The 12056-nt window shown below is 41.9% G+C and overlaps 1 protein-coding gene across 7 annotated transcripts in view; it reads left to right on the forward strand.

Moving 5' to 3' along the window:
- PTPRR (protein tyrosine phosphatase receptor type R) overlaps positions 1–12056 on the forward strand; it is a 198774-nt gene that overhangs the window by 156239 nt on the left and 30479 nt on the right. For all 7 annotated transcript variants that reach the window (XR_012156754.1, XR_012156755.1, XM_073327782.2 and 4 more), the window contains one exon: positions 9406–9592. Coding sequence is in view for 5 of the 7 variants with exons in the window: in XM_073327782.2 (XP_073183883.1) it covers positions 9406–9592 (187 nt within the window). In the remaining 2 variants the exon portion in view is untranslated. The remainder of the gene's footprint in view (positions 1–9405; positions 9593–12056) is intronic.

A 12056-nucleotide genomic window follows, 5' to 3' on the forward strand; every position in this document is an offset into this window, starting at 1 on the left:
TGCAGACATCAGTGCTCTTCCCGCTAATTAATGTCTTCCTTCCACCTGCACAGTTCAACAGCTACCCCTCAGCAACAGAGAAACTCAGCAAAGGGATGGGGCACTGAGATCACAAAGGAAGCAACTCCCTTGTCTGAAATTCCAGGGTCACAGGGCAATGACTTTTGGAGGGCAGCAACTAGCTGCAGTTGATTCCCAAACCATTAAAGAGAATGAAAAGCGGAGGACTGGGACTCTGGGCGTTGCATTTTTAAAGAGTGCTGAATAAACATTGGAGCGTGTATTTAAAGAAATTACCAAGTTTAAATAAACAATCAGGAGAACTTGTTGGGTAACTGGATTTTCATAATCACAAACGGTGGATTAATTTTAGGGTACAGGTAGACCTGGAAATGACCTAGCTAATGATTTATAGCATTTGCTAACCTGAGAGGCCATTGAGATGGACAGGTGGAGCTTCCTTTAGGGGCTTTTCAAGCAAACGTTGCATTAATCATTTTTTCCACCATAGTTACTGCTAAAATTTGTTTTATAAATGTAACTTTTAAAAGATACTAACATGGATTGACTCAGTGGCTCTACAATCATTACACCATCTAAAGATATGGCCCTGGGTATATCTTATACCCCCATAGCTGGCACCAGACAGTACCTATACGTGGGTAACTTCCTGGTTTAACTTACTTCACATACTCAATACCAACCAAAGAGTTAGACCCAAGCTTACTTGCAGTGAACGTGCTAATATACCAAATGTTTAAAATTCCACCAATTCCTCACGTGATGATAATTCACATCAAGAGAAAATCTCAGGGGAATTGCAAGAGGAGTGATTTTGGCCACATAGGACCAAATCCTGCTCACCATTCTCAAGCAAAGGACTCATTTACCTCCAAATTTGGCTCAGAATATATACTGGATAAATGGAATGTTAACCTTATTCACTAGGACTGAAAGGTTCATAGTTATTCAGAAGTGGTAGAAATCAGATTCACAAAACTGTTTCATTCTAGCTGGGATTAATGTGTATTTATACACATTATAGGCTGCGTGACTCCTGAAATGGTCGGAGTGTGGTATCCCAAGAGCTGGGACTCCAGGAGGAACTGTGTCTCAGAGAGCCCCTATGCCTCCCAGTATTCTCTGACATGCAAAGCGAGTTTAGCCAGTCAAAGACAGGTCACTGGACTAAGCCACTGGTCTTACTTATTATGGCAATTCCTATGGTCTTGATCCAAAATCTATTGAAGTCAATGGAAAGACTCCCAGCCGTTTCAATGCACTTTGGATCAGGCTCTATATAGTCATTCTTCTGCTAGCCTTTCTACTTAGTGTCCTTGCACTGCCTCACTCATGCAATTCCTGCATCCAGGTGAGCTTGGTGACCGGTCTTCTGCTCTGCCCCATGTGAGGGTCCAAGATGAGGAACGCTCCTTGATCCCTACACATTTGCAGACCTACTCAGAGAAAGAGCACAGTCTAGCACTCTAACCTGATGTATAGGTCAGTAAGTAAGCCCATGTGTTGGATATTTGTGTTGACAAGTTAATCAATGTCTCTAAGATTAGTATAATGTTTACCTCATTTATTAAGTCTCCTACCTCATTTCTTCAAAGTGTAGTTTCAGATTACTGTTTTAATGGAATTATGGTCCACTAAGGCGATCATCTGCCTTATTGTGCATTGATCATCTTCTACTGTGCTCTTTTAAAAATGCTTTCTTGGCTAAATTAGCAACTGGCCACTTCTGTCTTTGCTCTATTACAGAACTTTAAGTGACTTAAGTTTGGACTTAAAAAAATAATTCTACACTTCATAGTAAGTAATTTGGTTCTCAACACCCATTTTTTTGAAAGAGCCCATGAAATGGAAAAAGCTATAAATTCAAAGTTATAATTAGATTAGGTATATTTCTTTTTGTTAGAAAGGAAGTAGCCCTTTCGCCAAGACTGCTAGATATAACAATGTAAAAGCCAAGGAAAATATTAACATTTTAGCTGCACTTTGTTACAAAACACTATGAATATTTTCTTTCTTTCTTTTTTACCAGCAGAAATCAGTAGGGCCTTTCAAAGAGTTACGATTGGACCCAATTTGGTACATATTTTCACAGCCTAGAACAGTGCAGATAAGGTTAACCAGGCTTATTGCACACCTCTTCTTGTACTATTGATTTCCAGATTGATTTAAGAAGTTGTTTTTGGTCTATAAAGGCCGAAATAGCCTGGAACCCACCCATCTATAAGAGACTCTCTCTCCCCATGATATCCAACACTGTTGCAGTTAGGATAGGTGCCTTGCTGATGCCCCTTTATTATAAGTGGGGAAGCGCCTGCTAGGGTGTTATGAAGGCACTTCCTCCACAGGTCTATGGCAGCCTGGGTTTGTCAACTTACAGGGCATGCTGCATGGCCAACCTTTTCTCCCCCTGGCCGGTGAGGAAATGGGAGTTGGGTAGGCCTCGGTATGGAACATGGGAGTACGTGTGGGGTCAGTTAATTTCAGTCTTTTCTGATGTTGCTGTGTCTTTGAGTTGATCTGGGGATACTGACAGATCTGTTTAGTATATCTTTTTAATATTATCAGTGGCACCCATTGCATTGGATGGGTGCTCTTTTATTACACTCTATATTAATTTAAATAAATAGAATAGCTTGACTGAGTGGAGTCAAAGTCACTACACATTCACAGACTAGTTATTCAGCCTTCTCCATACCCTCTACTTGCAAGAAGAAAGTGGTGCTGAAAGCCATTTCCCCCCCCTCACCCTTCCACCTCATTTATTACACAGCCGTCGCTGTGCCTCTGAGCTGGAGGAGTAACATTAAGATGCTTATTCACAGGCCCTGGCAAAAAAGCGTCCCTGGTACAAAATGAATAAAGGATGTTTCACACTTCGCCTCTCAGCAAATTGCACCTCCCAGGGCTTGTGGGGAATGAACACTGACAGCATTGTATCTGATTGTAGCTGCACAATTTCCTGTTTAGAACCACCCATCACATGGTATATTGGAGCACTGCAAATTATAGTCCTATGCAAATGGTTGAATGCATGTGATCTCATTTACTGATGGCCCAGACTGTGGCAGTTTTGGGAATAGTCACAGGTGGGAGGTTAGTGTCAGATGATCTATGCCAGAAGTTCTCAACCTTTCCAGACTTCTGTATCTCTTTCAGGAGTCTGAAGTCCGAGCCCCGCCTCCCAGGGCTCAAACTCAAGCCCCACCACCCAGGACTGAAGCATGTAAGTTAGCTTCATGGGGCCACATGTGGTGTGGGGCCCCGGCCAGCTGACCTGCTTGCCACTCCCTAACGCCAGCCCTGCCCTTGTGACTCCCCCAAGCCTGTCCCAGGGGAGTCGCAACCCCCAGGTTGAGAAACACTGATGTAGATGACATACCCCCTTCAAGAGCTCTGCATACCCTCAGGGGTATGAGTACCTGTGGTTGAGAACCATTGATCTATGCCTAGCAGTACGCTATTTTCTATGCAACGTCCCTGTAGATTGTCAACTGTGTGCTCAGTTATGTAGTTTTAATTAGATCAAATGTTGCTGTGGTTGTAGCTAGTAATTTATCTATATTCAATCTATTCCCTGTTTCTGTTCTGAAGACCAGGGGTGGCCACTGCCTCGGAAATGGTTGATTTTTGTGTCTCACTACTGAATGACAGCTGCTGAGTGAAGTGCCTACCTGTCATTGCACTTCTACGCTACATTTCTATTGCTCTATATCTGAGCTATAGCTTTTTGTTGATGGGGACTCTAGTTTATCTAGAGAGCATTGGGCAAGCTGCAAGAAACTGCTACATATACCTGTAACTGCCCACATGCAGGAGTTGTTTGCCTCTCCTATCTGCTACAAGCTTCTCCCATGGATTTTCTAGTCCACAGCTGCCTACTTTCCAACAATATTAGGTTCTGCAAAAGTTTGGCAATGGATTTCTTGGCAATGGCTGGTACAAGCACATGTTGTGTGCCATCCATTCAACTTCACTGTCATATCAAGCTCCATCCTTTTCTTCTGAGTCCTGGAAATGTCAGATATACTCTTATCTTCCTCCCACTCCTGAGGGCCTTATCATCCTCCCGAGTGAAGCAGCCTAGCCCAGTACTTCTCAACCAGGGGTCTGCGGCCCCCTACGGGGCCTCAAGCAGGTTTCAGGGGGGCCTCCAAGCTGGGCCAGCATTAGATTTGCTGGGGCCCAGGGCATAAAGCCAAAGCCCCATCCCATGGTACTGAAGCCCAGGTCCCTGAGCCCTGCCACCCGGGGCTGAAGCTGAAGCCTGAGCAATGTAGTTAATGGGGGCCCCTGTGGCATGGAGCCCCAGGCAATTGCCCTGTTTGGTACCCCCTAATGCTGGCCTTGGCTTTTATATGCAGAAAACCAGTTATTGTGGCACAGGTGGGCAGTGGAGTTTTTATATAGGGTGACCAGATAGCAAGTGTGAAAAACCCGGACAGGAGGTGGGGGGTAATAGGTGCCTATATAAGAGCCCCAAATATCGGGACTGTCCCTATAAAATCAGGACATCTGGTCATCCTATTTTATAGCATGTTGGGGGGGGCCTCAGAAAGAAAAAGGTTGAGAACCCCTGGCCTAGCCCATCCCAAAAGGCAGCGAGATGGCTACAATCAGCTGAGCTCTGTTTTGCCTCTGTCACCTGCTACTGTCTCTGACTCACTGCACCATCTGTGGGGCCTGGATACCAAATTCTTGCTATAAGCCACCCATCCGTGTAATTGAAATACACTTGTGTACAGGAAGTCTTCTCTTGAGCTTCACTGAGTCCAGCAAAAGTTTTCTTTCTTTGATAAATGAGAAACTTTTTTAAATGACAGCTGGGTCATTTCTATTCACGTAAAACAACAGGGGATAAATAGTATACTAAAATAAATAAATAAATGATTAGCATTATTGAAAGGATCCACTGGCAAGTACATAAGAGAGGGGAGATAGTGCATCAAAGCAGAGTTTTGCCTGAGTGGACAAAATGCACTGAGTGGAGTGTTTAGTGGATATGGAAAGACTGGTTAGCTCAAAAAAAAAAAAAAGTGATCACCACTGATAGACCTTATTCCAGGGAGATGAGTCCAGGAAACAGGACAGCAACATCTTTTACCAAGAAAAGTACTGCAATCTGGGAGAATTAGGGTTAACCTAACAATAATAGATAGATGGTAAAAAAAAAAAAGATAAGCATTAATAAAAGCAACTACAAAGCTTCTAGTTACAGAGGAATTCACTGCCCCAAAATTTGTAGCAACTGCCATCACTCATACTGCTTACTTACGTATTTGTACAGTAGTATGTGGCTTATGGAAATAAATCTGTAGTAATACATTGCTTATTAAGAGGCCGTATTGATACAGTCCCACACTGTGAGCAATGTGGAGTCACCATCCCAGTGGAAGTACCAGCAGGCAAAGGAAACATGCCTATTAAGAACTGATAAGAAATGTATAAAACTATTTATAATCCTAGAGGGAAAGGGGAGTGGGTGGAGCTATTGATCAATGGAGAGAGGGGTGAGGCCAGTGGGTGGAAAGAACTGCCACTAGAGATTATAGAAAGGGAAGTGAGTGGAGCTGTTCACTGTTATGACAGAGTGGCTTTACAAGAGCTTCCTGATATGGGGTGTAATAGTACGCTTATATATAGGGCAATGTGTAGGAACTTATAGAACTCTACGTTCAGGAAGTGTGTGATGAGAGAGGACAGTATATGTGGAGGAAGGAATAAACCTGAATATTATATTGTCTCTCTCTATCTTTTTATAACTGAACACTGAACAGTGCTTTATGGAATTTAGACATAAATTCAAGACGTAAAAAGCAGGCAGAGCCCCTGGTAACACTATTCTCTAGATAGTTGGCAGGCATGCGTTTTCTCTGCATCACAGCCCTCCAAGAACTAACAACAGTGGAGTGTGATTAGGCAGATTCACTCAGGTTGTAACACCCCAAAGAAAAAACACTGTCACCTGTATAGAGGCTCGCATATACTGGTTCAAATTGGATTCTCCCCAGACCAGCAGACAAAGCAAGGACCTTTGGTTAAATAGCTTGATTTAAAGCTGACTATGGGCCTTCTTTCTGATCCAGCAAATGGACAAGACCTTCTGTCCATGGGGGGCTCTTCCTGAGAAGGGTTGGAAGGGCTTGAACCTGTCTGTATTCTTGTTCTGAGTAAAAGGAGTGATGAACTGGTAACCCCAGGAAAACCCCTGGGAGGGGTTTAAAGGACTGTTCAGCAGCCAGAGCCCTTGTTGGAGTCATGGGGTGACTTCTGGTAAGCTTATTAGCATGTCTGTAGGTTCTTTTGTTGTTTTATGTTTTCTCTATAATACTTTTGCCTTAAGAATAAATGTGCTTGCTTAGAATGAGCTGGTGGTAACTTATAACTCTGGCAATTATACTGTTTACCATCTCTGAGGAGAAAAGAAAAGCAGGTCTGCTTAGGCAGTCTGACTTAGTTGGGGAATTCACAGTGTAGGCAGGAAGCTGTTTAGCCTGGAAATAGCTCAGCTATTTGGGTGTCTCCACCCAAGAAAGGTAATGGCTGAGCAGCCTGGAGCCTAGGGTGCCCTTGCTGGACCATAGAGCAGGAATACAGGGGCAGTTGCCCTGAAGTGTGACACTGCTTTCTTCATATTTTTCAAGATCAAATCTGTCATGGAATTAAGCTTTCCTTTGAAGCAGAAAACAGAACATTGATTAGTTTGATGTCCTTCAAGTGAGACATTTTTGGTGTCTGTGCACAATCCTCTCTAAGTCTGCTGATCATTTCTTTGCCTCTGTTTTACCTCATTTATTATGCTTTGTGCCTCCTCTGATTTGGAACTGTATTCCTATTATCTGCACATCTACTACACTTACACTGTCTTTTTGTCTGCTGCGAATATTATAATCTCCCACTTCCTCTGTGCTATATATTAAAGACATCTTTCACATCGGAGGAGATTGTTAAAGTTACAGGCAGTCTACTCTTTATTTGATTTCCATGAGCTGTAAATGGGGTTACTTTTACATCATTTACGTAACCATTACTTTTTTCCTTATCTGGAACATCCACTCTTACTGATATCACTGACTGGTTGTTTTTAGCATTTCAGATTCATGAGGATTTAATGGATCATACGGAATAGTTTGTATTCTAGAATATAATTTAGAATAATTTAGGTGGTTTCACACACACACTTTTCTTTCAGAGGTCCCTGCCTTTTTAGAGCTTGCTGTCAAACTTACTTAATGTCATACTGATTTGTTAAAAACACTAAAGGTTACATGACAGCATTCAAAGAATCCCTAAATACTTTATTTGGTGAAAAAGTGTTGAGAGGATGGATTCAGAGGATTTCATCTGTAGGTCATCAGCTCAAATGTAGCTAGTTAACCTTTGATGTCGAGGCCAGTCCAGTGAGTTGATGGTTTCAGACCAGTTCTAAGTGGGCAAGTTTCTACATTATACCAAAACATCATCACAACTGGTACTAACTGGCATCCTTGTTGGTAAGTTTAGAAGAGAAGCCATCAATTGAATGGGAATTGAGATTAAACATCCCCTTCATATCAGAGTTGAGACACATTGTCAATAGGCAAAGTGAGGTTTTGTAAAAAGAAAAGGAGTACTTGTGGCACCTTAGAGACTAACCAATTTATTTGAGCATGAGCTTTCGTGAGCTACAGCTCACTTCATCGGATGCATACCGTGGAAACTGCAGCAGACTTTATATATACACAGAGAATATGAAACAATACCTCCTCCCACCCCACTGTCCTGCTGGTAATAGCTTATCTAAAGTGATCATCAGGTGGGCCATTTCCAGTACCTGAATGGCCCACCTGATGATCACTTTAGATAAGCTATTACCAGCAGGACAGTGGGGTGGGAGGAGGTATTGTTTCATATTCTCTGTGTATATATAAAGTCTGCTGCAGTTTCCACGGTATGCATCCGATGAAGTGAGCTGTAGCTCACGAAAGCTCATGCTCAAATAAATTGGTTAGTCTCTAAGGTGCCACAAGTACTCCTTTTCTTTTTGCGAATCTAGACTAACACGGCTGTTACTCTGAAACCTGAGGTTTTGTAGTTTTCACCACCACTGCCCACACTGTACCTGATTTATTTTATTCTCTAGAGGTATCATTTCACACATTTCACAAGCACTAAATTCACATTTTTGATATATTGAATAAGTGGCCAGATGGGGAATTTTCTTGTTGCTTTTTGCTTTGAATGATATCTCTACGTTGTGAGGAGTTTCTGAGTAATCTACATTATTAACATTGCATTCTAATTTGAGACCTTTTATAGATAATATTTTTGTTAAATAGAGTATTCTGTTTAACCCCACTTTTTATTATAGGCCTGATCAAAAGCCCATTGAACACACTGGAAAGATTTCCTTTGACTTCAATAGACTTTGAACAGGCCTTAAATGCACAGTTTATCTTTACTGCATAAAATCTTGCACGTTCAGCTGACTATGCAAGTCAAGTCAGCATATTACAACATTAATATGTCAAAAGAGAATATGCCAGAGGAATTTTACATTGATATCAATAGCAGATAAGTCCCCAATATTCAATTTCTTACACAGTAATCTTCTCGTCTACAGATATAGACTGTAACATTGAATACAGTTAGTTTCTTCAGAATAGGTTAAAAATTATCTGTTTTTGCTAAATTGTCACATGGTTTTTCCTTATTTTCACAAATTGTGATTAGAGTTGGGCCTAAGCCACAAACTTCAGAACTTCGGAATTCAGAAAGTTCTCAAATTTCATATGTCTTCAAACCCAAGCTTTTGTTTTGGGCCTAGCTCGAGTCATGACAGGGCATAGAAGAGTCATATTATTTTTCAAAATCTGTGAACTTTAGTAAATAAGATTTAGCTTCTGGCTCTCCCCCACCTCTTATAAGGAATATTCTAACATTTCTCTTTCCCCGCAAACCTACTTCTCTACCTCAGTGCCTAAATGATTCATTTACTATTAAGAATCTGGCTTTTGCAGTTTGATATGCCCACCATGTAGAAATGTTTTCTTAATGCTGTTCTCTTTTTGTATCCTTCCAGTCAAATGTACCACAGACGGAGGCCCTGATCCTGTAAATATTTACGTGTATGATTTACAAGTAGTGAGTAGTTCCATTCAGTGGGATCACTCACATGTATGAGTGATTGAAAGATCAGGGCCAGAATTATCTGCCATGCTATGGCTTCTTGGCCCACCCAAAACTCCCACTGAAGCCAGTTTTGAATTCTGTGCATACCTAAAACTCCCAATGGCTACAATGGAAGTTTAAAGTGCATAGGTAATTCAGGAGCATAGCATTATTATACAATTTTATAACTATTAGATAGGGAGCTAATATAAATGTATTGTTATTTTTCCACTATAGGCGAGGATCCAATGTCTCCCTGACTTTGGACATGAGCAGTTTGGGAAATGTCGAACCTTTTGTCGCAGTGCATACCCCACGAGAAAAAGTAGCCATGGAATATCTACAGTCAGCTAGTCGGGTCCTGACAAGACAGCAGCTGCGAGATACAGTTGCATGCTCTCATTTGCTCCAAACAGAGTTCATGGTGAGCCCATTTTTTACTGGGAAAAAAGCAAAACAAAACAAACCTTGCAAGGCAATTTTAATAGTGCTAGTCTAATAAATGCAAGAAATGTGTACACTATCAGGGCAAATGGGAATGAGAAGATGTATACCACTCTCTTGAGTATGTTTGAGGTATAACAAACGAATATGAACAATATCATTTGTATTAAACATGCTAGGGCATGTGGTTTGTTGGGCTTTTCTTTCTTTTGAATTCTGCATACATAAGTCAATAAAACAGATGATGTTATGTTGGACGCAAAATAGTTTTCATTATAAATTATCTCAGATAAGTAAAATCTTTATATTTCATCTTTAAAGAGACACTGTTTATGAGGCAAGTCAGTGTGCCAAATTGTTTAAATTGAAAGAATTTTAAATATCTGCCATGGTTGGTAGGGGAACCCAGGCCCACCCTCTAGTCTGGGTTCCAGTCAAGGGCCCTGAAGTGAACAGTCAAGGTCTGCATTTACACGAACCTTAATGTTCTCACCCCAGACTCCTTCCTACCATGTTTCTTCTCCCATCCCTCAGAGAGAGGGACTGCAGTCTTTCTCCCTGCACTGTCGCCAGCCGCCTGGCTTTATAGAAGCCCTGCCTGTTCCCTCACAGGTGAGCTTCCTCCTAATTAACTCACATCACACAGCCTAAATCTCCCTGTTTGCAGCTTAATTGGCTGGTTGAGCCTACCTGGCTTAATTCAGCTATTGCAGAGCTGATGTGGGGAGTACACCCCATCACACACGGCCAAGGACAATCCCATGCCAGATGGAGAGAGTTTTGTTGTAGCAAAGAAGCCTCAAATATGGGCAGAGACTCAGCCCAGGAAAACACTGTATAAGACCGGTCCTACATTTGAGCTGCTTTTACTTATGTGGGTGGAAGAATTCCTGTTCTGCACCTGCTTTCACTGCTATTGTGCCAGGGGGAGGAAATGAATGAATGCAGAGTGAATAAATTGTATGTGTGAAGTATGCTTGTGGTAGGGGATGGTGTGGGTGCAGAGTATGGATGCATGTGGATGAGGTCAGGGTAGATGCATGTGACTGAACATGTGGATGAGCACAGCTGGAGTGCAGGTGACATTGTATGAAGTGTGCAGACTTAATGAATTTGACTATGGGTAAGAGAAGAGTGAATGTGAATGAGTGAAATGTGCCATAGAGAATTCAATAAAAACAAGAGCTGCTGAAGAATTTTTCATTCATTTATTTTCTGGTAGCAAATGCAACAAACACAACAGTATGCAAATGTATGCAAATGTGTGCAAATTAATGCTCATTTCAGAGTAACAGCCGTGTTAGTCTGTATTCGCAAAAAGAAAAGGAGGACTTGTGGCACCTTAGAGACTAACAAATTTATTTGAGCATAAGCTTTCGTGAGCTACAGCTCACTTCATCGGATGCATACTGTGGAAACTGCAGAAGACATTATATACACAGAGATCATGAAACAATACCTCCTCCCACCCCACTCTCCTGCTGGTAATAGCTTATCTAAAGTGATCACTCTCCTTACAATGTGTATGATAATCAAGTTGGGCCATTTCCAGCACAAATCCAGGTTTTCTCACACACCCCCCAAAAAACCACACACACAAACTCACTCTCCTGCTGGTACTAGCTTATCCAAAGTGACCACTCTCCCTACAATGTGCTATTACCAGCAGGAGAGTGAGTTTGTGTGTATGGGGGTGGGGGTATGAGAAAACCTGGATTTGTGCTGGAAATGGCCCAACTTGATTATCATGCACATTGTAAAGAGAGTGGTCACTCTGGATGGGCTATTACCAGCAGGAGAGTGAGTTTGGGGTGGGGGGGCGGAGGGTGAGAAAACCTGGATTTGTGCTGGATTTGTGCTGTATGCATCAGATGAAGTGAGCTGTAGCTCACAAAAGCTTATGCTCAAATAAATTGGCTAGTCTCTAAGGGGCCACAAGTACTCCTTTTCTTTTTGCGAATACAGACTAACAGGGCTGTTACTCTGAAACCTGTCATTGTAGGGAGAGTGGTCCCTTTGGATAAGCTATTACCAGCCTGAGAGTGAGTTTGTGTGTGTGGTTTTTGGGGGGGGGATGAGAAAACCTGGATTTGTGCTGGAAATGGCCCACCTTGATTGTCATACACATTGTAAGGAGAGTGATCACTTTAGATAAGCTATTACCAGCAGGAGAGTGGGGTGGGAGGAGGTATTGTTTCATGGTCTCTGTGTATATAATGTCTTCTGCAGTTTCCACAGTATGCATCCGATGAAGTGAGCTGTAGCTCACAAAAGCTTATGCTCAAATAAATTGGTTAGTCTCTAAGGTGCCAAAAGTACTGCTTTTCTTAATGCTCATTTGAAATCTGAAGCATTTTGGGTTGCACGGGTTAGCAGGTATGTTATCGTAATATAATCTCTTACTTACACTCTTAGTCCTTTGTTTTCTCTTGCCTTTTACAGAT

The sequence above is a fragment of the Lepidochelys kempii genome, chromosome 1 (assembly GCF_965140285.1).
Source record: "Lepidochelys kempii isolate rLepKem1 chromosome 1, rLepKem1.hap1, whole genome shotgun sequence".
NCBI classification, from domain to species: Eukaryota; Metazoa; Chordata; order Testudines; family Cheloniidae; genus Lepidochelys; species Lepidochelys kempii.